Consider the following 26,791-nt stretch of genomic DNA (forward strand, 5'->3'; position numbering starts at 1 on the left):
GATTTAAAAGCAAAAATGGAAAGGTTAGTTACCACATTTGGCCAAATGAGACAAGCCCAGGTACTGCATCAAGGTCCTTTCCAATACCTGGGACCCTAAAACAGCCACACAATGCAAGCTCTCAAATCCAAACAAACTGGGAACAAGGGAAGGGTGTGCATGCTTATATAATCACCCTAGACATATACAAAACACGAAAGAGAACTGCACTCTCATACCGGACCGGGTACACATCCCATGACCCTGTAACATGCTCAGCCCTTGGTGCTCACGGGCACTCACAGGAAGCTGTGCTGTCCACAGAGTCACAGGCAGTTAACCCCCGACAGGTCTGGGTGCAAGAACCATAGGGAGATTACAAAACAAATTAATACAACACACAGAGAAAGTCCAGCACTCACTTGCAAGCTCTCAGCTTTAAAAGCAAAAATGGAAAGGTTAGTTACCGCATTTGGCCAGATGGGATAAGCCCAGGTACCGCATCAAGGTCCTTTCCAATACCTGGGACCCTAAAACAGCCACACAATGCAAGCTCTCAAATCCAAACAAACTGGGAACAAGTGAAGGGTGTGTGTGTGTATATACATACATTGATTTATTTATAAGTTCATTGGAGTCCTTAGCAGTCAAGTAGCTGAAAACATGAAAAATCAAATTTATGCAATATTCATGTAAATATTTACATTCTAATATTTTTCAAATAGGGGGATATGTTCTAAGTATTTTTAAATAGAAATTCCTATATAAATCTGTATATATCTATACCTAAATATAATCATCTCTCTCTCTCTCTCTTTCTCTCTCAATCTCTCTCTCTCTCTCTCTCTCTCTCTCATATATAACAAACTGCACTCCTGACTTATCATAGCAATGACCCAGGGTGCTGCAAAAGGTTTAGATAATAGCAAGGAAAGCACACTCCAATAGCAAGGAAAGCACACTCCAATGGGAATATTTTAGAGAGAGAGATTGAGAGGGAGGTATAGTTAATACCATTATATATATATATATATATATATATATATATATATATATATATATATATATATATATATATATATATATATATATATATATATATATATATATATATTCTGTATATGTATATAAATATATATTTTAAAATAAATAGAACATTTTCTATCTATCTATGTATCTTTCTATCTTTATATATATATATATATATATATATATATATATATATATATATATATATATATATATATATATATATATATAAAGTTGCAGAGGTGAACGGCACTCACGAATAAGTCAGCTACCTGGTGCTCTCACTAGGGAGAAACAAACAGTAAAGCAGGTATGAATCCCACGGACGGGCTCCGTGTTGCAGCCAGGATCCAAATGAAGCAGGCACACAGGTTTTTTCAAGACCAAATGTCTTTTGTACACCATTGACAAAGGCTCGTGTTTGAGCCGAAACGTTTGGTAAACAATACTGCCAATAAACCGGAGTGTTTATGTACCAAAATACCATTATATATATATATATATATATATATATATATATATATATATATATATATATATTTATTTAAAAATAAATAGAACACATTCTTCTATGTGAAGAACATTTGAATGTGAAATATTCATATTTCATGTCAGGTTTAGCTCACTTGAATAAATGCAATTGGGTTAGTGCAGGAATATGAGTGTTAGTTTTTTTTTTCTCTTTTCACACTCCATTGAAGTCTATTTGAAAATACATTAACAATATTCAAAGTTCAGCTTCTTGGTCGTGCTAACTTTTTACTTTCAACTCATAATACGAGCGCAACCTGACCCATGCAAAAAACCTCTGTCTAGCAAAGCTAACACAAAATAGTGTTCCACTTGTAATCAAGCACAAAGTAAGTTAACAAAGGAAAGGGATAATATTTATTCTAGGCAGCCTAAACCACACACTTGGGTTGTCCAAATCTCACCCTGATAACACAAGCCTGCCCCATGGTTGCTGAGACCCGTTCTGGCCCTTTAATGCCAAACCTCCTTACTCATGGGTCCAAATTCTCCCTTTCCTCAGCAATCATCCTACATTAAACTTGCTCACCAGTATATAAGGAACACCATTAGCTTGAATAATTAAAGGGTCATTCTTATGCAAAAAAATGAAATGCTCTGATTCCTTAGAATATATATTTATTTATTTTGCATTAGTGTCACTTTCTGTGTCCCGATCCTAGTTAAATATATAGTTACAATCTCAATCTGTAAGCAGCAACACATTGCAGTTTCTAAGCAGAGCACAGCCAGTGAGCCAGTTAGGAATAGCATAAGTATGTACCTGCCAATCATATCCTACTCAAGAGCTGCAAGACATTGGCTACGCGTTTAACCACTTTGTGAGGATTAAACTCATAGGTGTTCATCACAATCTTGCACTTATTTTTGGCAGACAATGATTTCTGGACTTCATCCAGTATTGTTTTTTTGGTCATCAAAATCCCAAAATGCTTCTGCCATTTATACCTCTGTTACCTCCTGAAAACAACATGAAATAGCTATCTGCATTATAAACCGCACAACTATTCAACCTGTGATGTAATCACTAAGGGGCCTATTTAAGAATGTGTGAGCTGCATTTATCATTGCACCAGCAGTTCTTGTGAATTGCTGGTGCAATATTGCCCCCTGCAGATTTGCAGGCAATCGGCCATTAGCAGGGGGTGTCAATCAACCCGATCAGGTTGATTTCCGGCGATGTCTGTCTGCCGCCTCAGAGCAGGCAGACAAGTGATGGAGCAGCGGTCTTTAGAAACACGGGGCATCAAGCTCCATACAGAACTTGATAAATAGGCCCCTATATCCCCAAAACGATATGAGGATTTAGTGATTACATCACAGCTTGAATAGCCTGTATATTGACTGATCATTTTATAAGTAGTTAGTGATCCTAATAGGTGGTATGATCCTAATAGGTGGTATGATCCTAATAGATGGTATGTGGACAATTAACCTGTTGTTCTCCAAAACCTTGGACAAATGTGTGTGCATGTGACATTATTTGTATAGTGAGCCTCTGTGTTTGTTTGAGTTATCGATTAAACTATTTGTTGTAGTATAAAAGTGCTTATTATTACCTTTTTGAACTGTAATTGATCAAGCAGGAGGCATCTGTATCTGGTGACATTGTCATCCAATATGGTGGTTGATAATTTTGTGTGTGCAGCAAAGAACAAGAACCAATGTTACATTTGAAAATGCTGGGTACTTGTTAATAACAAGTTGAAAAGTATTCAGAGTTCAATTTTACAAGTGAAAAATTTTACCATAAATGTGTTAAGTATCAAAAATTTGGATTGTGTTCAGAAAACAGACAAATGTTAATTACATTTTAAGGATATTTTTCATCAAAACCATAAAAAAAAAGTGTTGCTGATATACAATGAAAATTACTAATTGTGATTGCTTCAATATAAAAATGGCTCGTTGGTAGCCTTAAAAGAACACAAAACTATCAGCGAGATTATGAGTCTTGCGTTAGCCTTAAAAAGCAGCGTTGAGAGGTACCAACGCTGCTTTTTTCCTAACGCTGGTATTACGAGTCTTGCAGGTACAGGTGTACCGCTCACTTTTTTGGTCAGACTCGAAAATACCTCAAATCCACTTACATCAATTGCGTATCCCATATTTTCAATGGGATTTGCCTAATGCCGGTATTACGAGTCTTCCAAAAAGTGAGCGGTACAGCCTCTCCTGTCAAGACTGATACCGCATTTAAAAGTCAGTAGTTAAGAGTTTTATGGGCTAATGCTGTAATATAAAACTCTTAACTAAAGTGCTAAAAAGTACACTAACACCCATAAACTACCTATTAACCCCTAAACCAAGCCCCCCACATTGCAAACACTAAAAAAATATTTTTAACCCCTAATCTGCCGAACCGTACATCGCCGCCACTATAAAATATTTACTAACCCCTAAACCGCCGCACTCCCGCCTCGCAATCACTAGTTAAATGTTATTAACCCCTAATCTGCCATCCCTAACATCGCCGATACCTACCTACATTTATTAACCCCTAATCTGCTGCCCCCAACGTCGCTGCAACTATATTAAAATTAGTAACCCCTAAACCTAAGTCTAACCCTGACCCCCCCAACTTAAATATAATTTAAATAAATCTAAATAAAATTACTATCATTAACTAAAGTATTCCTATTTAAAACTAAATACTTACTGATAAAATAAACCCTAAGATAGCTACAATATAACTAATAGTTACATTGTAGCTAGCTTAGGATTTATTTTTATTTTACAGGCAACTTTGTATTTATTTTAACTAGGTAGAAGAGTTATTAAATAGTTATTAACTATTTAATAGCTACCAAGTTAAAATAAATTCAAATTTACCTGTAAAATAAATCCTAACCTAAGTTACAATTACACCTAACACTACACTATAATTAAATGAATTACCTAAACTAAATACAATTAAATACAAAGAAAATAAATTATCTAAAGTACGAAAAAAAATCACTAAATTACAGAAAATAATAAAATAATTACAAGATTTTTAAACTAATTACACCTAATCTAATCCCCCTAATAAAATAAAAAAGCCCCCCAAAATAATAAAAAGCCCTAACCTATACTAAATTACAAATAGCCCTTAAAAGGGCCTTTTGCGGGTCATTGCCCCAAAGTAATCGGCTCTTTTACCTGTAAAAAAAAGTACAATACCACCCCCCCCCAGCATTAAAACCCAACACCCACACACCCAACCCTACTCTAAAACCCACCCAATACCCCCTTAATAAAACCTTACACTAACCCCTTGCAGATCACCCTACCTTGAGAAGTCGTCAACGAAGCCGGGCGAAGTGGTGCTCCAGATGGGCAGAAGTCTTCATCGAAGCAGGCCAGAAGAGGTCCTCCAGATGGGCAGAAGTCTTCATCCAGATGGCATCTTCTGTCTTCATCCATCCGGCGCGGAGCGGGTCCATCTTCAAGACATCCGACGTGGAGCATCCTCTTCAAACGAAGTCCAACTGAAGAATGAAGGTTCCTTTAAATGACGTCATCCAAGATGGCGTCCCTTGAATTCCGATTGGCTGATAGAATTCTATCAGCCAATTGGAATTTAGGTAGAAAAAATCCTATTTGCTGATCCAATCAGCCAATAGGATTGAGCTGGCATTCTATTGGCTGATTGGATCAGCCAATAGAATGCAAGCTCAATCCTATTGGCTGATTGCATCAGCAAATAGGATTTTTTCTACCTTAATTCCAATTGGCTGATAGAATTCTAGGATCTTGGATGATGTCATTTAAAGGAACCTTCATTCTTCAGTTGGACTTCGTTTGAAGAGGATGCTCCGCGTCAGATGTCTTGAAGATGGACCTGCTCTGCGCCGGATGGATGAAGATAGAAGATGCCGTCTGGATGAAGACTTCTGCCCGTCAGGAGGACAACTTCGTTGAGGACTATGGCCCGGCTGAGTGAAGACTTCTCAAGGTAGGATGATCTTCAAGGGGTTAGTTTTAGGTTTTATTAAGGGGGTATTGGGTGGGTTTTAGAGTAGGGTTGGGTGTGTGGGTGGTGGGTTTTAATGTTGGGGGGGCATTGTACTTTTTTTTACAGGTAATAGAGCTGATTGCTTTGGGGCAATGCCCCACAAAAGGCCCTTTTAAGGGCTATTTGTAATTTAGTATAGTGTAGGGCTTTTTATTATTTTGGGGGGCTTTTTTATTTTATTAGTGGGATTAGATTAAGTTTAATTAGTTTTTAAAAAAATGTAGTTATTTTATTATTTTCTGTAATTTAGTGTTTGTTTGTTTTTCGTACTTTAGATAATTTTTTTAAATTGTATTAAGTTTAGGTAATTTATTTAATTATAGTGTAGTGTTAGATGTAATTGTAACTTAGGTTAGGATTTATTTTACAGGTTAATTTGAATTTATTTTAACTAGGTAGCTATTAAATAGTTAGTAACAATTTAATAACTATTGTACCTAGTTAAAATAAATATAAAGTTGCCTGTAAAATAAATATAAATCCTAAAAAAGCTACAATGTAACTATTAGTTATATTGTAGCTAGCTTAGGGTTTATTTTATAGGTAAGTATTTAGTTTTAAATAGGAATAATTAGTTAATGATAGTAAGTTTTATTTAGATTTATTTAAATTATATTTAAGTTAGGGGGGTTAGGGTTAGACTTAGATTTAGGGGTTAATAACTTTAATATAGTTGTGGCAACGTTGGGTGTGGCAGATTAGGGGTTAATAAATATAATGCAGGGTTTGGCGATGTTGGGGGCAGCAGATTAGGGGTTCATAAGTATAATGTAGGTTGCGGCGGTGTCCGGAGCGGCAGATTAGGGGTTAATAATATAATGTAGGTGGCGGCGATGTCGGGGGAGGCAGATTAGGGGTTAATAAGTGTAAAATTAGGGGTGTTTAGACTTGGGGTTCATGTTAGGGTGTTAGGTGTAGACATAAATGTATTTTCCCCATAGGAATCAATGGGGCTGCGTAAGGAGCTTTACGCTGCTTTTTTGCAGGTGTCAGGTTTTTTTTCAGCCGGCTCTCCCCATTGATTCCTATGGGGAAATCGTGCACAAGCACGTTTTGCCAGCTCACCGCTACCGTAAGCAGCGCTGGTATTGAGGTGAGATGTGGAGCTAAATTTTGCTCTACACTCACTTTTTTTGCGGCTAACGCCAGGTTTCTAAAAACCCGTAATACCAGCGTTGTCTGTGGTGAGCGGTGAGGGAAAACTGTGCATTAGGACTGCACAGCCTTACTGACAAAACTCGTAATCTAGGTGTATTTTTTTTTTAAATTCAGATAGAACATACAATTTTAGACAACTTTCCAATTTATGTCTATTTTCAATTTTGCTTTATTCTCTTGGTATCCTTTATTGAAGAAGCAGCAATGCACTACTGGGAGCTAGCCACCAATCAGCAACTAGCTCCCAGCTTCTGAGTCTACCTAGGTATGCTTTTTCAACAAATTATACCAATAGAAGAAAGGAAAATATTAGGTTTCATGTCCCTTTAAGCATGCCGGTCATTTTCAAACCAAAGATTGTGATTTTAACCCCATACAATTGTGTGTATAAAGACTGTATACAATATAGTCTGTCAACTGATTTGGCTACTATAGGAATGGCTTATGTTGTTGCTCATTTTTGGCATGTTTTGTATTATCTTCCAGCACATGGATTTGTGAGTGAGGACGAGTATTTAGAAATTACGGGCATCACCAGGGAACAGTCAGGACAATATGAATGCAGTGCAGCTAATGATGTCTCAGCTCCTGATGTCCGAAGGGTTCAAGTCACTGTTAACTGTAAGTATAAGCCTCCATTATCTCACCAGTAGAGAGAATAAGCTAATGTTTGTATTTGACTTCCCAACATTCCCCTTAACAATTAATGCCTAATTCTAATGTTTCTATAAAGCAAAGCTAACATTTGAAAACTTGACTGTAGCATTTGAATATTTAATTTGAGTATTGATTCCCCTAGACTTACATTCAAACCTAAGACTATTGACGTCAACATTTAATAATCAAATGTTACACTTAATATTCAAATGTTACATTCAATAAACTAAAAGTGTACTTTTTGGCAAAAACAGAAGTTAAGAATGAACAAATAATAGTGTGCTAAAACATTTATGAATAATTTGAACCTCTCGGATAAAGGGATGGACAAATGATTTGCAATATTCAAAAAATGAAATTAATTTTAACACATTCATTTGTTCCTTTTCGAATTTCAACATTCTAAGATTCATTTAATGTAATAATATTTCTAATGCCACCTTGAAATGTAATATTCGAATCAAATTATACAATATTCTAAATAGAAAAGTTTTAATATATTTTGTATCTATTATGTATCAATTTACTAAATTCCCTACCACATGAACTATTGAACTTCTGAATAATATTTGTTAAATTGAATGTTAACTTCAAAATTTTGAATGTGGGCATTTGATCTAATTAGGAACATTCAAAAATGAAATTAACATTTGTAAACCAGAAATAAAATTAGATTACCAAAAGTTTATGGATTTTCCTTTTTAACAACATTAGATCGTCTAAAATGAATGTCCACAGGACTATTTGTTCTACCAAGCGAATTACACTTTCACCACATTTGCCCATCCCTATTTGAATGCCAGTGAAAACTGGGGTGTGTACCTTAACCTTAATTGACAAATCATTTTAACGATCTCTGGTGATGAAGGGTTGAAGTGTTGAATTATGTTTCTATTTTTTTTTGGGGGGGGTCTACCCATCAGCCTTTGTAAGACTTCTGACCAAAAAGTACTTTCTGAGCATGACTACCAGGGGACAAGTTTGATTTTTGTTTCGGGTCTATAAAGAAATTTGATGGTTTAAGACAGCTCTACTGGAAGACAGCTAAGTTATGGAGAGACATTGCCAACTTGGGTTTCCTCCCAAAAACGTAACTTTGCTTTGCTGACAGCTTGAAAGGGGCATTTTTTAGATGTGTTTCTGGACGTTAAATATAAAAGCCATAGGGATTAGAGGAGGGTATTGACTTTTTCTTTGAACTAAAGGTCTTAGCTTACAAATTCAGAGGAGCTCGTACATATGAGTTTTGAGGGTGATGCAATAATGAATATGGGGCATAGCAACTTCCTTGTCCCCCTGGAACCATTGCTGCAGTAATCACCTAGCATGAAGCAATGCCAGTTCAAATAACAAACAACTTTGATTTCAAAGTGAAGTCAAGAGGTTTTTAGTTGCCAACATCCATTAAATTTGTAAAGAGTAGATAATAAAAAGTAAGAAATATGAGAAATGGTCAGTTTTATCGTAGCAAACATATTGGCTCATACTTTAGAATCAATAGAAAGCCGACTTTAGCAGGTCTGTTATTTTCCAATCTTCTCTCCATCAGAAAAGAAGCAATAAGAGTTTATACATTTATACATTCCCAGAAAACTCATATGTAACCCAAGTCTCAGGGTATTAAAAAGTTGCTTCACTGCATATTTTATTTAGCAGTACTTAGATGCCAATTTAACCCACTTACTGCTGGAGTTTGGCTGCTTTGCAATGCGTTGTCAGTGTTTTTGTCAATCAAATTGTTAGGTGACTATCAACAAAAACAACATTTTTAAAACTTAAAGGGACATTACACCTTTGGATCTAGATAACAAGTAGAGCGCAAAAATATTAACACTATTGTATATTAACATCGCTTGAGCACAAACGATGTTAATTCACAAAAAAATGGCAACTAATTTTAACAATCTCTGGTGATGAAGGGTTGAAATGTTGAATTATGTTTCTAGTTTTTGTTGTTGTGGGGGGGGGGTCTACCCATCAGCCTTTGTAAGACAATTTTTGCTCTCGCTGTACTAGTATAAAGTTATTTTCTATCACTCAAGCAATATTCTAGGGTGCATTAACATTTGTATGTCTGATAGTGTAAGTGCGCTACATCCCTCACAGACTTTTAGAAGTGCACCCAGTATAATTCATGTTGGATATCTCTTGAGCATTTAAAGGACATTAAACCCCCTTTTTTATTTCATTATTCAGACAGAGAATATCATTTAAAAATGTTTCTAAGTTACTTCTATTATCAAATATTTTTTGTTCTCTTGTTATTCTTTGTTGACGAGATATCTAATACGTAGCGTGCACACGTCTGGAGCACTACATGACAGAAAACAGTGCTGCAATCTAGTGCTCTTGCTATTGTATACCATTGTTGCAAAACGGCTGCTATATAGTGCTGCAGGCACGTGCACGCTCCTGGAAGTATATTACAAAAATGTTTCTATTTGAAATTGAAATTCACTCATGCACATTCAATTTTTGACCTCTCCATCCCTTTAACTGCTTTATTATTATGTGTTTATGGGGTTTAATGTTCTTTTAACAAAATCCTTCATTGCATTTTAAAATTGCTGTGAACTCTGAGGCGTCTCTAGACAAAAAAACAACAACTTTCCCTTTGCCATAAAACACAGCGCAGGTTGCAGTTATTTTTCCAAACGCGTCTTTGATATCATTCTGATTGCTCCTGTGATGTTGTGTCTGGCTGCTTCACTCGAATGTAATCAATTGCTTATTTGAGAGCCTAGATACTTAACACGAGGGAAGAGAAATGCAGCGACAGCAACAAGGTAAATACAGACTACGAAAAAAAGCTTTCTGTTCAAAAGCAACACAATGGGAGAAGAGCAAACGCTCATAAAAACTAAAGTCAAATCATATTAAAACATATCGATTTGTGCAAGTAACTAAAATCCATAAAGTTTACAGTTTTACAAACAGGGCTATTCTGGTGTAACAATAATTTGTATGAGTAAACAACACACAAATAAAGGCATCTTAAAATGCATATATACTTAAAGGGACAGTAAACACCAGATTTTTTGTTGTTTAAAAAGATAGATAATCCCTTTATTACCCATTCCCCAATTTTGCATAACCAACACAGTTATAATAATATACTTTTTACCTCTGTGATTACCTTGTATCTATGCCTCTGCAAACTGCCCCCTTATTTCAGTTCTTTTGACAGACATGCATTTTTAGCCTCCTAGGAGCTTCACGTGCCTGAGCTCAATGTTATCTATGTGAAACACATGAACTAACGCCCTCTAGTGGTGAAAAACTGACAAAATGCTTTCCGATTAAAGGCACTCTTCAAGGTCTAAGAAATTAGCACATGAACCTCCTAGATTTAGCTTTCAACTAAGAATACCAAGAGAACAAAGCAAAATTGGTAATAAAAGTAAATTGAAAAGTTTTTATAATGACATGCCCTATTTAAATCATGAAATATTTTTTTTTTACTTTACTGTCCCTTTAAAGAGACATTATATTCTCAATACATTTCATTAGCATCATATTGAGGTTATTCCCACCTCCCTCTAGACATGGATGTCGCCATATTGAAATCTAGCTTTCACTACATTCTACTGCCACTCTACTTTAGATAAAAATGTATACAGAAAGAAAAGCACTCGACTAGGAACAAACAACAACTCAGTAGCTTCTTCAATGGTGAGTTACCACCTAGGAGCAGCCTCTTATAGCCCAACACTCCTTTAAATAATACATGCACTGTTTAGTGTATAGTGTTTCTTTAACAGGAACAGAACCCCGGCATCAGGCAAGAAAGTTTTATATGTGACAATAACAATGTGTATTCCTGTTTGCTGTGTGTGATGTTTTTGTAGCTCTGTGAATGTTTTCTAAGTATGCCCAAGATTAGAGAGATAATATTTTATTTGTAATGATGAATACCTTTACGATTAGAATTAAATTAGGAAAGTATGTCCTCTTAATAAAAATGTTCCTCAGGATGGACAATGTTTCTCTGTAACACATTAATTTGAATACATTTTTGGATACATTTTTGGAGTTATTAAAGGTAATATATTCTGTATTTTTCCCCTTTAAAGTACATGAAAGTCAAAATTATACTTTCATGATTCAGAAAGCAGAAGTCATATTCAATCATTTTCATTTTTACAACCCCAATTCCAAAAAAGGTTAGGACAGTATGGAAAATGCAAAACAACAAACAAAAAGGGGCCTATTTATCAAGCCGTCAACCGCAACTACGCTGGATTTCCGCAGTGTAATTGTGGCGAGCCTGATTCCCCTTATTTATCAAAGCCTACAGACCGGCAAAAGTAGAATTTTGTGATGTAACATACGATCCGCCGGTCTCAGTCCGACACAGATCGATGGTTACATCACTACAGATGTTCCGAATGCAAATTCGGCACTATCTTACTACTTTTGCTAGTTATCAAATTTCTACCAGGTACGCTCGCCACTATTCTGACCCAGCGTACCTGCTTTTCAATCCGCCGCCCTGGAGGCGGCGGATGCCATAGTAATCAATGGGAGTCTGAAAGCAGCGAAAGCTTATGTTCGCTGCTGCCCAGTATCCCATTGATTCCTATTGTATAATAAAAGTTATTTTTACACCTAACACCCTAACATGTACCTTGAGTCTAAACACCCCTAATCTGCTGCCCCCTACACCGCTGCCACCTACATTATACTCCGCCGCCACCTAAATAAAAGTTATTAACCCCTATCCCGCCGCTCCCGGAACCCACCGCAACTAAAGTTGTTAACCCCTAAACCCCTGGCCTCCCACTTCACTTGCACTTACTAAACCTATTAACCCATAAACCGCCAGCCCCCCACATCGCCATAAACTAAATTAAACTATTAACCTCTAAACCTAACAACCCGCTAACCTTACATTAAATATTAACTCATCCCTATCTTATAATAAATTTAAACTTACCTTTAGATTTAAATTAAACTATAGTAAACTATGAATTAATCTACCCTAACTATTATACTAAAATTACATTAAACTAGATTAAATAAATAATTAACCTACCCTAACTATTATAATAAAATTAAATTAAACTATATTAAATTAATGATTAATCCAACCTAACTTTTAAACTAAAATTACCTTAAACTATATTAAAATAAAAATTAATCTAACCTAACTTTTATACTAAAATTACATAAAACTACAAATTAAATTAAATATATTATGTATTTAAACACCTAACCCTACTCAAATAATTTCAATCTACACTACAAAATTACAAAGTTACAAAAAACTAACTAAGTTATACAAAATAAAAAACATTGTTACACAAAAAAATAAACACTAACTTACAAAAAATAAAAAAGAAATTATCAAAGCTTTAAACTAATTATACCTAATCTAAGGGCCCTATGAAAATAAAAAAGCCCCCCCAAATAAAAAACCCTAGCCTACAATAAACTACCAACTGCCCTTAAAAGGGCCTTTTGTGGGGCATTGCCCCAAGTAATCAGCTCTTTTATCTGTAAAAAAAATAATACAAATACCCCCCCAACAGTAAAACCCACCACCCACACAACCAACCCCCCAAATAAAAAGCTAACTAAAAAAACCTAAGCTCCCCATTTAGCTCTTTTGCAGCCCAAAACCCTAATCTAAAAAAATAAAACCCACCCAATAAACCCTTAACAAATCCTAACACTAACCCCTGAAGATTGACTTACAGTTTTGAAGATCCGACATCCATCCTCCAAGAAGCCGGGAGAAGTCTTCATCGAAGCAGCAAGAAGTCCTCCAAGAAGCTGGCCGAAGTCTTCACCCAGACGGCATCTTCTATCTTCATCCATCCGGCGTGGAGCGGGTCCATCTTCAAGACATCCGATGCGGAGCATCCTCTTCTTCCGATGGACTAACGAAGAATGAAGGTTCCTTTAAATGACGTCATCCAAGAAGGCGTCCCTTAGATTCCGATTGGCTGATAGAACTAATGTAATTTTAGTTTTAAAGATAGGTTGGATTAATCATTAATTTAATATAGTTTAATGTATTTTTATTATAATAGGGTAGATTAATTAATAGTTTAATGTAATTTTATTATAAAAGTTAGGGTAGGTTAATTAATAGTTTAATATAGTTTAATGTAATTTTAAAGGTAAGTTTAAATTTATTATAAGATATGGATGAGTTAATATTTAATATAAAGTTAGCGAGTTGTTAGTTTTTGGGGTTAATAGGTTAATTTAGTTTATGGCGATGTGGGGGGCTGGCTATTTAGGGGTTAATGCATGGTTAATACATTTATTTAGTTGCGGTGGGCTCCTGGAGAGGCAGGATAGGGGTTAATAACTTTACGTAGGGGGCGGCAGATTAGGGGTTAATAAGTATAATAGAGGTGATGGTGGGCTCCGGGAGCGGAGGAAAAGGGGTTAATAAGTTTATTAGAGTGGCGGTGGGCTCCGGGAGCGGTGGTTTAGAGGTTAATACATTTATTTAGTTGCGGCTGGGTCCAGGAGCGGCGGTATAGTGGTTAACCCCTTAAGGACCAGCGACGTACCCTGTATGTCGCTGGCCTTTTTTTGGGACTTGATTGTTTTATAGCGCAGTCTTTCCACTAGCATTGAGACTGCTCTATTCCACAAAGCCTGCTGGAGGGAGGGCATTAATAGCGTGTTCTTGCTAGACTTGTGCTATTATGTCCTGAAAAAACCCTTAACGACCAGTGACATACAGGGTACATTGTGGTCATTAAGGGGTTAAACACTTTAGTATAGTGTGGGTGTTTAGTGACAGTATACAAATAAAGCTGGGAAAATGCCGAAGAGCAGCGAAATCGATGACTGTTAGTTAACAACAGTCCGCTGCTTATCGCCCCGTACTTGGTGCGTGGCTTTTTGACAGCTTTTTTGTTAAATATGGAGAGCGTATTCAGGTTCGCGGCAGCGATGTTAGGCGATGTCAGGTGAGTGTATAGGTGCCGGCGAATGCAGCACAATTGACGGGTTGATAAATAGGCCCCAAAGAGTCATTTGAAAATTCAATTCACCTTGTGCTATAATTAAAACACATTATTTTATGTTTTACTTTGTGAATATTTTAGTTTTTTTTAAAATATACCCTAATTTCAAATCTGATGACTGCAACACACTCCAAAAAAAGTTTGGACAGGGGCAATTTAGGACTAAAGAGCGATGTGACAATTTGAAATAAGAAGGTAATGAGAAACAGGTGAGGCAATTGTGTAATCATAATATATAAGGAGCCTTCAAAAAATGCCTAGTCCTTCAAGAGCAAGGAGGGGTCGAGGCTCGCCAACCTGCCAACAGATGCATCAGCGAATAATCCAACACTTTGAGAACAACATTCCCCAAAGACAAATGAGTAGGATTTTGGGAATTTCCCCTTCTACAGTGCACAATATAATTAAAAGATTCAAGGAATCCGGTCAAATCTCTTTGCATAAAGAGCAAGGCCGGAAACTACTTCTGAATGCAAGTATGTCACTGTCTAAAAAACGGTCATGAGTCTGTAATGGATATCCTGACAAGGGCTTGGGAATACTTTGTTAACCTTTGTCAGGAAACATCTGAGATGGACAGTAGCACAGTGGAATCGTATTATGTGGATCAACAAGTCAATGTTTCTAATAGTTTTTGGAAAAAACAGCCGTTGTGTTCTCCGGGTCAAAGAGGACTATCCAAGCTGTTATCAGCGTCAGGTCCAAAGGCCAGCATCTGTCATGGTATTGGGGTGGTGTCAGTGCCCATGGCATGGGTAACTTGCACATCTGTTAGGGCACCATTAATGCAGAAAGATATGTTTATATTTTGGAGCAACATATTCTGCCATCCAGACTTCGTCTTTTCCAGGGACCTCCCTGAATTTTCCAGCAGGACATCGCCAAACCACATTCTGCCAGAATTACAAGTGCATGGTTGCTTAAGCAGATTGTGCAGGTGCTAGCATGGCCTGCCTGCAGTCCTAACCTGTCTCCGATTGAGAATGTGTGGCTCATTATGAAGCGCAAAATATGGCAACGAAGGCCCTGTACAGTTGCCCAGCTGAATACATGCATAATGGATGAATTGGGGAAAATTCTGCTTGCTAAACTTAACCAACTGGTGTCTTCAGTGCCTAAATGCTTAATAATAAATTAAAAGAAAAGGTGATGCTAAACAGTGATAAACAGTCGACTGTCCCAACTTTTTTGGAGTGTGTTGCAGTTATCAGATTTGAAATGAGTTTATATTTTCAAAAATACATTAAATTCAGAAATTAAAACATCATATAATGTGTTAATAATATGTTAATAATGTGTTAATAATATGTTAATAATGTGTTAATAATGTGTTAATAATGTGTTAATAATGTGTTAATAATGTGTTAATAATGTGTTAATAATGTGTTAATAATGTGTTAATAATATGTTAATAATGTGTTAATAATATGTTAATAATGTGTTAATAATGTGTTAATAATGTGTTAATAATGTGTTAATAATATGTTAATAATATGTTAATAATGTGTTAATAATGTGTTAATAATGTGTTAATAATGTGTTAATAATGTGTTAATAATGTGTTAATAATGTGCTTTCAATATAGTACAGGGTTATTTGTTGCTTTGCATTCCCCATACTGTCCCAAATATTGTACTTTTGTTACAAATATATGTTTTCTTGGTATACTTTGTTGAAGAGCATACCTAGATAGGGCCAGGACACGCATTTTTCTTAAGCACCATATGACAGCATTTGCAAGTGCTGTTACTGTAGAGTGCTCAGGATACAAGCATGTCCTGAGCATATCTAGGTATGTGCTTCAACAAAGGATACAAAGAGGACTACATACATTATCGGCCAGATAACGAGTTTTGCGTTATGAGGGGTGCGGTACAAACTTGCACGTTATTGTCACCGCTCACTTACCTGCAGTGCTGGTATTACAGGTTTTTACAAACCCGGCGTTATTAGGCAAGAAGTGAGTGTAGCGCAAAATTGTGCTCCATACCGCACTCCAATACCACCGCTGCTTAAGTCAGCGGTGAGCTGGTTGTACGTGCTCGTGCACGATTCCCCAATAGACATCAATGGGGAGAGCCGGCTGAGAAAAAGTCTTAACGCCGGCCAAAAAGCAGCGTAAAGCTCAGTAACGTAGCCCCATTGATTCCTATGGGGAAACCAAATTTATGTTTACACTTAACACCGTAACATGAACCCCCGAGTCTAAACACCCCTAATCGTACACTTATTAACCCCTAATCTGCCGCCCCTGACATCGCCGACACCTACATTATACCTATTAACCCCTAATCTGCCGCTCCCGACATCGCCGCCATTATAATAAACATATTAACCCCTAAACCGCTGCACTCCCGCCTCACAAACATTAGTTAAATATTATTAACCCCTAATCTGCCGTCCCTAACGTCGCCGCCACCTACCTACATTTATTAACCCCTAATCTGCCACCCCAACGTCGCTGCCACTATATTAAATTTATTAACCCCTAAGTCTAAGCCTAACCCCGAACTTAAATTAATTAAAATAAATCTAAATAAAACCTATTATCATTACCTAAATAATTCCTATTTAAAACTAAATACTTACCTGTAAAATAAACCCTAAGCTAGCTACAATATAACTAATAGTTACATTGTATCTATCTTAGGTTTTATTTTTATTTTACAGGCAAGTTTGTATTTATTTTAACTAGGTAGAATAGTTACTAAATAGTTATTAACTATTAAATAACTACCTAGCTAAAATAAATACAAATTAACCCGTAAAATAAAACCTAACCTGTCTTACACTAACACCTAACCTAACCCTACAATTAAATAAATTCCCTAAATTAAATACAATTAACTAAATTCAAAACAATTAGCTAAATTACAAAAAAAACTAAATTACAGAAAATAAAAAACAAATTACAAGATCTTTAAACTAATTACACCTAATCTAATAGCCCTATCAAAATAAAAAAAGCCCACCCAAAATAAAAAACCTAGCCTAAACTAAACTACCAATAGCCCATCAAAGGCCCTTTTGCGGTTCATTGCCCCAAAGAAATCAGCTCTTTTACCTGTAAAAAAAAAATACAAACAACCCCCCAACAGTAAAACCCACCACCCACACAGCCAACCCCCCAAATAAAAACCTAACTAAAAATACCTAAGCTCCCCATTGCCCTGAAAAGGGCATTTAGCTCTATTGTGGCCAAAAGTCCTAACCTAAAATTAAAACCCACCCAATAGACATTTAAAAAATCCTAACACTAACCCCCGAAGATCCACTTACCGGGAGAAGTCTTCATCCAAGTGGCAAGATGTCCTCAACGAAGCGGGCAGAAGTGGTCCTCCATCTTCTATCTTTATCCTTCCGACGCTGAGCGGGTCCATCTTTAAGATATCCTGCACAGAGCATCCTCTTCCAACAACGACTACCCAACGAATGAAGGTACCTTTAAGTGACGTCATCCAAGACAGCAGATAAGGGGTTAATAACATTTAACTAATGTTTGCGAGGTGGGAGTGCTGCAGTTTAGGGGTTAATATGTTTATTCTAGAGGCGGCAATGTTAACATTTTTATTATAGTGTTTGCGATGCGGGAGGGCCTCGGTTTAGGGGTTAATAGGTAGTTTATGGGTGTTAGTGTACTTTTTAGCACTTTAGTTATGAGTTTTATGCTACAGCGTTGTAGTGTAAAACTCATAACTACTGACTTTAAAATGCGGTACGAATCTTGCGGGATAGGGTGTACCGCTCACTTTTTGGCTACCCAGGACAAGCTCATAATACCGGCGCTATGGAAGTCCCATAGAAAAAAGACCATACACAATTTGCGTAAGTTGATTTGTGGTAAGGCCAAAAAAGTGTGCGGTGCCCCGAAATCTGCAAGACTCGTAATACCAGCGGTAGTAAAAAAGCAGCATTATGAGCCTTAACGCTGCTTTTTTACTCATAACGCAAGACTCGTAATCTAGCCGTTTGTAAATTGTACATTTGTTTAATTCTAACTTTAATGTCCTTTTAACGTGTTCCCAATTACAAAATTGCTGTTTTTTCTCATTGAAACTATGAAGCAGACATGCTTATCTGATCTTATCTTTATATATATATATATATATATATATATATATATATATATATATATATATATATATATATATATATATATATATATATACAGTATATATATACAGTATATATATAAATATAAATATATACATACACACAGAATGGTCAATACATTGGTACTGACCAAAACCAGATATTTAATTTACAACCAACATAAAGGAGAAATTTGAAATAGTCTAATATTCTGCAGCTTGCATAACAAGTCATTGGGACATAATAAAGAAAAAATACAGTACAGTGTCCCTTTAACTTTTCTTATGCAAAAATATTATCAATAACTTTAAATTATGATTTTTCTTATGCACAATAGAAAATGTTTAAGGTGAACATCCCTTTTGTAATATTTATTTTTCCTGATTATTTATCTATAATATTTTCTCTCTTTGGCCACAGACGCGCCATACATTTTGGATGCACAGAATATAGGCGCACCTTTGGGGCATAAAGGAATTTTGCAGTGTCAGGCCTCAGCTATGCCAGCGGCAGACTTTTACTGGTACAAGGAAGACAAGAGGTAACTATGGGAACATATCCTGCGCACTGCCTACCTAGACTAGTATAACGACAACATAACAGTATTTTATTAGTCTGATAAAAATCCTCAGCGAAGAAACAAGTCTTAACAGCTCTGCACGTTTTATGTTACTGTAAGCTAAGAATATTTGGTAAAATAAAAATGTCTAGAAGCAAACACTGTTAGTTCTAACTGCATGCCCAGTGGTCACTAATTAAACACTATAGTATTTTCTAGCCCAGATATCTGACCAGCATTTGTAGAGAGAGCACATTTTTCTGAAGATGGATTTAGTGAAATCATGCTTAAATAGGGAAATAAACATGCAAAAAGAAAATGCTCTGTTGCTTGCATAAAACTCAATTGAACCCCTGCAAATCAATTAAATACATAGATAAAGTCAGCTTCAGTGCAGGAATGCACTACTGAGACCTAGATGAACAAATAACAAGAGGCATATATGTGCAGCCACCTATCACCAGCTATCTTCCAGTAGAATATTGTTGCTCTTGAACCTATCTACGTATGCCTTTCAACAAAGGATATAAACAGCACTTTGTGAATACCTTATGTCCACAGTTACATCAATTACTGTAAATATAGTTGATACATAAGCATCATTGGACCTACATAAAATTATGGGTGGACATATGGATTCTGTTAACAATTATTCAATTGCATCTAGGATTGTAATTGCTATCATTGAGTGTTTGTGTAATATTATTATCCTTCTAATAATCATATACTGTTATGCTACATAAGCATACATTCGGCTAGATTACAAGTGCAATTTTCTTTAAAAATGTAATTCTGGACAACCCTTTTGGCAAATATCTGACATTTTGTGTGACAAATAATTAATTTGAAATACAATTTTTTGTTTGCATGTCTAGTGGACATTGTGTATTTAACCATTTGCCAACGTCTGTGTGAGTAATAAATGCAATAGGCATAACATGTTTTAGGAAAATAATGAATATTTTTTTGCTTTTGTCAGACTGAGCGAATCACGCAGACGGGTGAAGGTGGAGAACAGGGAAGCATTGTCACGTGTTACATTCTTCAATGTCTCTGAACAGGACTACGGGAACTACACATGTGTGGCAATGAATCGGCTGGGTCACAGCAATGCCAGTGTTATCCTGTATGGTAAGGAAGGGATCCAGTACTGAGTTATCCCAGGGTTCAGAATATATATGTGGGCTTTGGGATCTGTGTAAACTTTTAAGGCGAGATTTATTATAATGCATACAAACAAGGTTTTCCCATAGAGAGAACCTGTCCATACGCCTTTAGACCCTCTGGATCAGAACCAGCTGCCTGAATTTAAGATTATGCAACCTTGCCCCCTGCTTTTGCATTACCAATGGTGAGAGAGCAGGGCTTCCAGATGAGTGAGTCCAGATTGTCTGACATTCGCAAACGCTAAGGTTGCAGACATGCTAAGAAGCATAAGTGAGCCTGCTCCAAAATGAGCTAGAAGCTGCTTACGCAGATTCAAAAATAGGCCCATAATAGAACAGATATACATGGGGGAAAAAAATATTCAGTGCTTGCTGTGTCTCCCATATCAATGGTTCCATTACTCCAAGAAAAATTAAATTGAATGCAAGAGATTGATCCAATCCATTGGAGCCATCTTTGAATAGCTTTAACAGCAGGAAGATCAACAAGCACCAGGGATTGGGGCAGCAGTTCTGTCTAGTATTGCTGTTGCTGCCATCTTCTATTGCTATGCACAACTCCTTACCTTTGGCTGCTGTGCAGTTCTGGCAGCAGGTTTGACGCTCTTATTATGCTCTTGACTGCCTACATGGCAAGCAAAAACACAACCACAGGAGATAAGGTGCTACAGGTGTCATGCATACAATCAGAGATCCCAAATTGGCATGTAATTGGCATAATGAGGCCTGCAAGAGCTACAGATCTAATCAGAGGTCCTTTATGGGCATATTGCTGGCATATTGTTGGTTCCAGTCAGGGCCGCCATCAGGGGGTGACAGGGGTGACTCCTGTCAGGGGCCCAATGGGCCAGGGGGGCCCCATGAGGCAAGAACTAAAAAAAAAAAAAGTTTTTTTTTTTTTTTTTTTTTTTACATTTTGGCAGCCACCAGTGGGTACTACAGCAGAGTGCTAATTGAGCATGGGAAATGTTATTACAAGGAGTAAAGTATTAGTATTTGAGAGGATTTTTGAGTGTGCACTAAACCACTATGCACAGTGTGAGACAGACTTGGCACTTTGTTTGTACAGTGTGTGCCTGAGTCAGACAGCAGATCACTTTCATTTGCAGAGGAGGTAGGACTCAGCAAATCTTTTTTATTTCTTTGTGCAATTTCGGATTGTAACTTCAGTGTGGTAGTAGTTGTATGGTGGGGCCAGGGATCCATAAAAACACAATTTTTTAGCAATATGTAGCAGTGTATTTATGATTATTTGACAATGCTGTAGAAATTCTATATTTAAAGCCATGTAGAAATGTTTCCTCCTCAATACACAAATGGTAGGTGCCCTTTTGGCAGATATTAGTTTTTTTATTACTATATATATTTTAATTACATTCCAGTTTACTGCCCCTTTATGCAAGGACTTTCCAGATGCAAGGAGGCATTTTATCTAAGATTTTTACATCTGCATAAAATGTTACTCTCAGACTAAGGCCTAGATTTGGAGTTCGGCGGTAGCCGTCAAAACCAGCGTTAGAGGCTCCTAACGCTGGTTTTGGCCGCCCGCTGGTATTTGGAGTCAGTGATTAAAGGGTCTAACGCTCACTTTACAGCCGCGACTTTTCCATACCGCAGATCCCCCTACGCCATTTGCGTAGCCTATCTTTTCAATGGGATCTTTCTAACGCCGGTATTTAGAGTCGTTTCTGAAGTGAGCGTTAGAGCTCTAACGACAAGATTCCAGCCGCCTGAAAATAGCAGGAGTTAAGAGCTTTCTGGCTAACGCCGGTTTATAAAGCTCTTAACTACTGTACCCTAAAGTACACTAACACCCATAAACTACCTATGTACCCCTAAACCGAGGTCCCCCCACACCGCCGCCACTCGATTAAAATTTTTAACCCCTAATCTGCCGACCGCCACCTACGTTATATTTATGTACCCCTAATCTGCTGCCCCTAACCCCGCCGACCCCTGTATTATATTTATTAACCCCTAACCTGCCCCCCACAACGTCGCCGCCAGCTACTTACAATAATTAACCCCTAATCTTCCGACCGCAAATCGCCGCCACCTACGTTATCCCTATGTACCCCTAATCTGCTGCCCCTAACATCGCCGACCCCTATATTATATTTATTAACCCCTAATCTGCCCCCCTCAACGTCGCCGACACCTGCCTACACTTATTAACCCCTAATCTGCCGAGCGGACCTGAGCGCTACTATAATAAATGTATTAACCCTTAATCCGCCTCACTAACCCTATCATAAATAGTATTAACCCCTAATCTGCCCTCCCTAACATCGCCGACACCTACCTTCAATTATTAACCCCTAATCTGCCGACCGGAGCTCACCGCTATTCTAATAAATGTATTAACCCCTAAAACTAAGTCTAACCCTAACACTAACACCCCCCTAAGTTAAATATAATTTTTATCTAACGAAATAAATTAACTCTTATTAAATAACTTATTCCTATTTAAAGCTAAATACTTACCTGTAAAATAAATCCTAATATAGCTACAATATAAATTATAATTATATTATAGCTATTTTAGGATTAATATTTATTTTACAGGCAACTTTGTAATTATTTTAACCAGGTACAATAGCTATTAAATAGTTAAGAACTATTTAATAGTTACCTAGTTAAAATAATAACAAATTTACCTGTAAAATAAATCCTAACCTAAGTTATAATTAAACCTAACACTACCCTATCAATAAAATAATTAAATAAACTACCTACAATTACCTACAATTAACCTAACACTACACTATCAATAAATTAATTAAACACAATTCCTACAAATAAATACAATTAAATAAACTAGCTAAAGTACAAAAAATAAAAAAGAACTAAGTTATCGGAACAGCCAATAGAATGCTGATTGGATCAGCCAATCGGATTGAACTTGATTCTGATTGGCTGATTCCATCAGCCAATCAGAAAATTCCTACCTTAATTCCGATTGGCTGATAGAATCCTATCAGCCAATCGGAATTCGAGGGACGCCATCTTGGATGACGTCCCTTAAAGGAACCGTCATTAGTCGGGAGACATCGGAAGAAGAGGATGGATCCGCGTCGCCTGCTTCAAGATGGACCCGCTCCGCACCGGATGGAAGAAGATCGAAGATGCCGCTTGGAGAAGATGTTTGCCGGTCCGGATGTCCTCTTCTTGCCGGATAGGAGGAAGACTTTGGAGCACCGGATTATGGATCGCCAACCCCCGCTTGGGTTGGATGAAGATCTTGGAGCCAGGACGGATCGGTGATACCTGGATGGTGAAGACAAGGTAGGAAGATCTTCAGGGGATTAGTGTTAGGTTTATTTAAGGGGGGTTTGGGTTAGATTAGGGGTATGTGGGTGGTGGGTTGTAATGTTGGGGGGGGGTATTGTATGTTTTTTTTTACAGGCAAAAGAGCTGAAATTCTTGGGGCATGCCCCGCAAAGGGCCCTGTTCAGGGCTGGTAAGGTAAAAGAGCTTGTAACTTTTTTAATTTAGAATAGGGTAGGGAATTTTTTATTTTGGGGGGCTTTGTTATTTTATTAGGGGGCTTAGAGTAGGTGTAATTAGTTTAAAATTGTTGTAATATTTTTCTTATGTTTGTAAATATTTTTTTATTTTCTGTAACTTAGTTCTTTTTTATTTTTTGTACTTTAGCTAGTTTATTTAATTGTATTTATTTGTAGGAATTGTGTTTAATTAATTTATTGATAGTGTAGTGTTAGGTTAATTGTAGGTAGTTTATTTAATTATTTTATTGATAGGGTAGTGTTAGGTTTAATTATATCTTAGGTTAGGATTTATTTTACAGGTAAATTTGTTATTATTTTAACTAGGTAACTATTAAATAGTTCTTAACTATTTAATAGCTATTGTACCTGGTTAAAATAATTACAAAGTTGCCTGTAAAATAAATATTAATCCTAAAATAGCTATAATATAATTATAATTTATATTGTAGCTATATTAGGATTTATTTTACAGGTAAGTATTTAGCTTTAAATAGGAATAAGTTATTTAATAAGAGTTAATTTATTTCGTTAGATAAAAATTATATTTAACTTAGGGGGGTGTTAGTGTTAGGGTTAGACTTAGCTTTAGGGGTTAATACATTTATTAGAATAGCGGTGAGCTCCGGTCGGCAGATTAGGGGTTAATAATTGAAGGTAGGTGTTGGCGATGTTAGGGAGGGCAGATTAGGGGTTAATACTATTTATGATAGGGTTAGTGAGGCGGATTAGGGGTTAATAACTTTATTATAGTAGCGCTCAGGTCCGCTCGGCAGATTAGGGGTTAATAAGTGTAGGTAGGTGTCGGCGACGTTGTGGGGGGCAGATTAGGGGTTAATAAATATAACATAGGGGTCGGCGATGTTAGGGCAGCAGATTAGGGGTACATAGGGATAACGTAGGTGGCGGCGTTTTACAGAGCGGCAGATTAGGGGTTAAAAGTGTAATGCAGGGGTCAGCGATAGCGGGGGCGGCAGATTAGGGGTTAATAAGTGTAAGGTTAGGGGTGTTTAGACTCGGGGTACATGTTAGGGTGTTAGGTGCAGACGTAGGAAGTGTTTCCCCATAGGAAACAATGGGGCTGCGTTAGGAGCTGAACGCTGCTTTTTTGCAGGTGTTAGGTTTTTTTTCAGCTCAAACAGTCCCATTGTTTCCTATGGGAGAATCGTGCACGAGCACGTTTTTTGAGGCCGGCCGCGTCCGTAAGCAACTCTGGTATCGAGAGTTGCATTTGCGGTAAAAATGCTCTACGCTCCTTTTTTGGAGCCTAACGCAGCATTTGTTTTAACTCTCGATACCAGAGTTAAATTTATGGTGCGGCCAGAAAAAAGCCCGCGGAGCGTTAACAGCCCTTTTACCGCCGAACTCCAAATCTAGGCCTAAGATTGCTCAGTGTTTGAAATGAGACAGGTTAACTTAACACTGTTCAGTTTACACTACAGCTGACTTAATTTTTAAATACATACCAACAAGCCTAAATCCTGCATTTAACCAGATCTAATGGTATGAGTACCACAGCTTATGGTTCCACTAAGACTATATAGAGTACAGCATTTTCAAAATACATAAGTACAGCTGACAGATGGGAACATTTGTACACTATATTTGAAGTGGTGCTCCTGGTTGGGGAAAATGGGGAAAAAACAAACAAACATATGTCAACATTTTTAAAGTACTTTTCTTCATCTAGCCATCTACCCAGATCATTAATGTACAATTTTGAATTCACAGAATTATTTTTGTTTACACATTTACAAATATGATTCTTTAAAAAGTGTTATCTTAATTTCTGCAATTTTTTTTATCGTGCATGTCACGCACTGTTGATTTAGGGGATGCAAGGTGCATAAATGTTTCCTCCAATGAGTGTTTCTGTGGGTGCCTGTGTTTATGTCTTTGTGTTTTGGTTTGTGTCTCTATGAGTGTGTATGTATTTTTGTTCTGTGGGTCTCTCTGTGAGGGTGGGTGTGTATGTCTTTGTGCATTTTCTGTGGATGTCTGTAAGGGTGTGTGCATATGCCTTTGAGCTTTTTCTATGGGTGTCTCTGCTAGGGTGTGTGTATGTCTGTTTTCTGTGGATGTCTCTTTGAGGGTGTGAGTGTATGTATGTCTGTGTTTTCTGTGGATGTCTCTGTGAGGGTGTGTGTTTTCTGTGGGTGTCTCTGTGAGGGTGTGTGTATGTCTTTGTGTGTTTTCTGTAGATGTCTCAGTGAGAGTGTGTGTATGTATGTCTTTCTGTGTTTTATGTGGTTGTCTCTATGTGTGTGTATGTCTTTGTGTGTTTTTTGTGGATGTCTCTATGTGTGTGCATGTCTATGTGTTTTCTGAGGCTGTCTCTGTCGGTGTTTCCTTGGGTGTATGTGCAAGTTTGAGTTGGTGTGTATGTGTGTCTATTTTCTGTTCCTTTTTAGGACATTTTGACCTTACTACTGATTATTCACATCTTTCTACAGACTTTGAGACTAATGAGACCTTTACGGAAGTCACCAATCCACCATTTAACCTTTAAATTATTGTTTAGGCAGTTCAGGGCCCTTCCTTTCAGCCACTGCATGCTGTTGTCATCATTTTGTTGGCATCTTCCTTTACAAAAAGATAATCAGAACTCCATATTTTGTTTTCTAACTCTCCTTTTTTTACAAAACTGTAGTCTACCTCATTACTTGTCAGGTTAATGTATTCAAGTGCTGAGTGTCTGTTTGGGTGTCTGTGTCTGAGTGTGTTTCTTTACGTGTCTGCTAGAGTGTCTATATGAAAATCCATATTTGTGAGTGTGTGTGTGTGTTTCAGTGTATGAGTGTGTCTGTGTGTTTGCATGTTACTACCTTTACAACATTTCCAAGTTTAAATAGACACTTAAGAATAAAGTGCAAATACGTTTTAGTCACCTGGTCAAAAATTGCACATGTCAGGGGGGCCCTCACACTTGGGGATATATTTGCCATAATTAGGACTGCCGAAATAATACATTTGATATGTAGCTGGCATTATGCATCTGAGGCCATACATCTTAAGTTCTCACTTGGAAAACCAGCTAGAATAATGGGGGGCTGTATAGACCATGCATTTGAGGTCTCATTTGGGATTCCAGCTGGAATAATGGGGGGCTCCTGACAATATTAACTCAT

At 37.0% G+C, this 26,791-nt stretch overlaps 1 protein-coding gene across 2 annotated transcripts in view; it reads left to right on the forward strand.

Annotated features, from left to right (window-relative positions):
• LOC128639231 (neurotrimin) overlaps positions 1-26,791 on the forward strand; it is an 878,190-nt gene that overhangs the window by 744,534 nt on the left and 106,865 nt on the right. For both annotated transcript variants that reach the window (XM_053691506.1, XM_053691507.1), the window contains exons 4-6: positions 7,181-7,315; positions 18,853-18,973; positions 19,971-20,122. In XM_053691506.1, coding sequence (XP_053547481.1) covers positions 7,181-7,315; positions 18,853-18,973; positions 19,971-20,122 — 408 coding nt within the window. The remainder of the gene's footprint in view (positions 1-7,180; positions 7,316-18,852; positions 18,974-19,970; positions 20,123-26,791) is intronic.

Source organism: Bombina bombina, chromosome 8, assembly GCF_027579735.1.
Source record: "Bombina bombina isolate aBomBom1 chromosome 8, aBomBom1.pri, whole genome shotgun sequence".
In the NCBI taxonomy this organism is placed as follows: domain Eukaryota; kingdom Metazoa; phylum Chordata; class Amphibia; order Anura; family Bombinatoridae; genus Bombina; species Bombina bombina.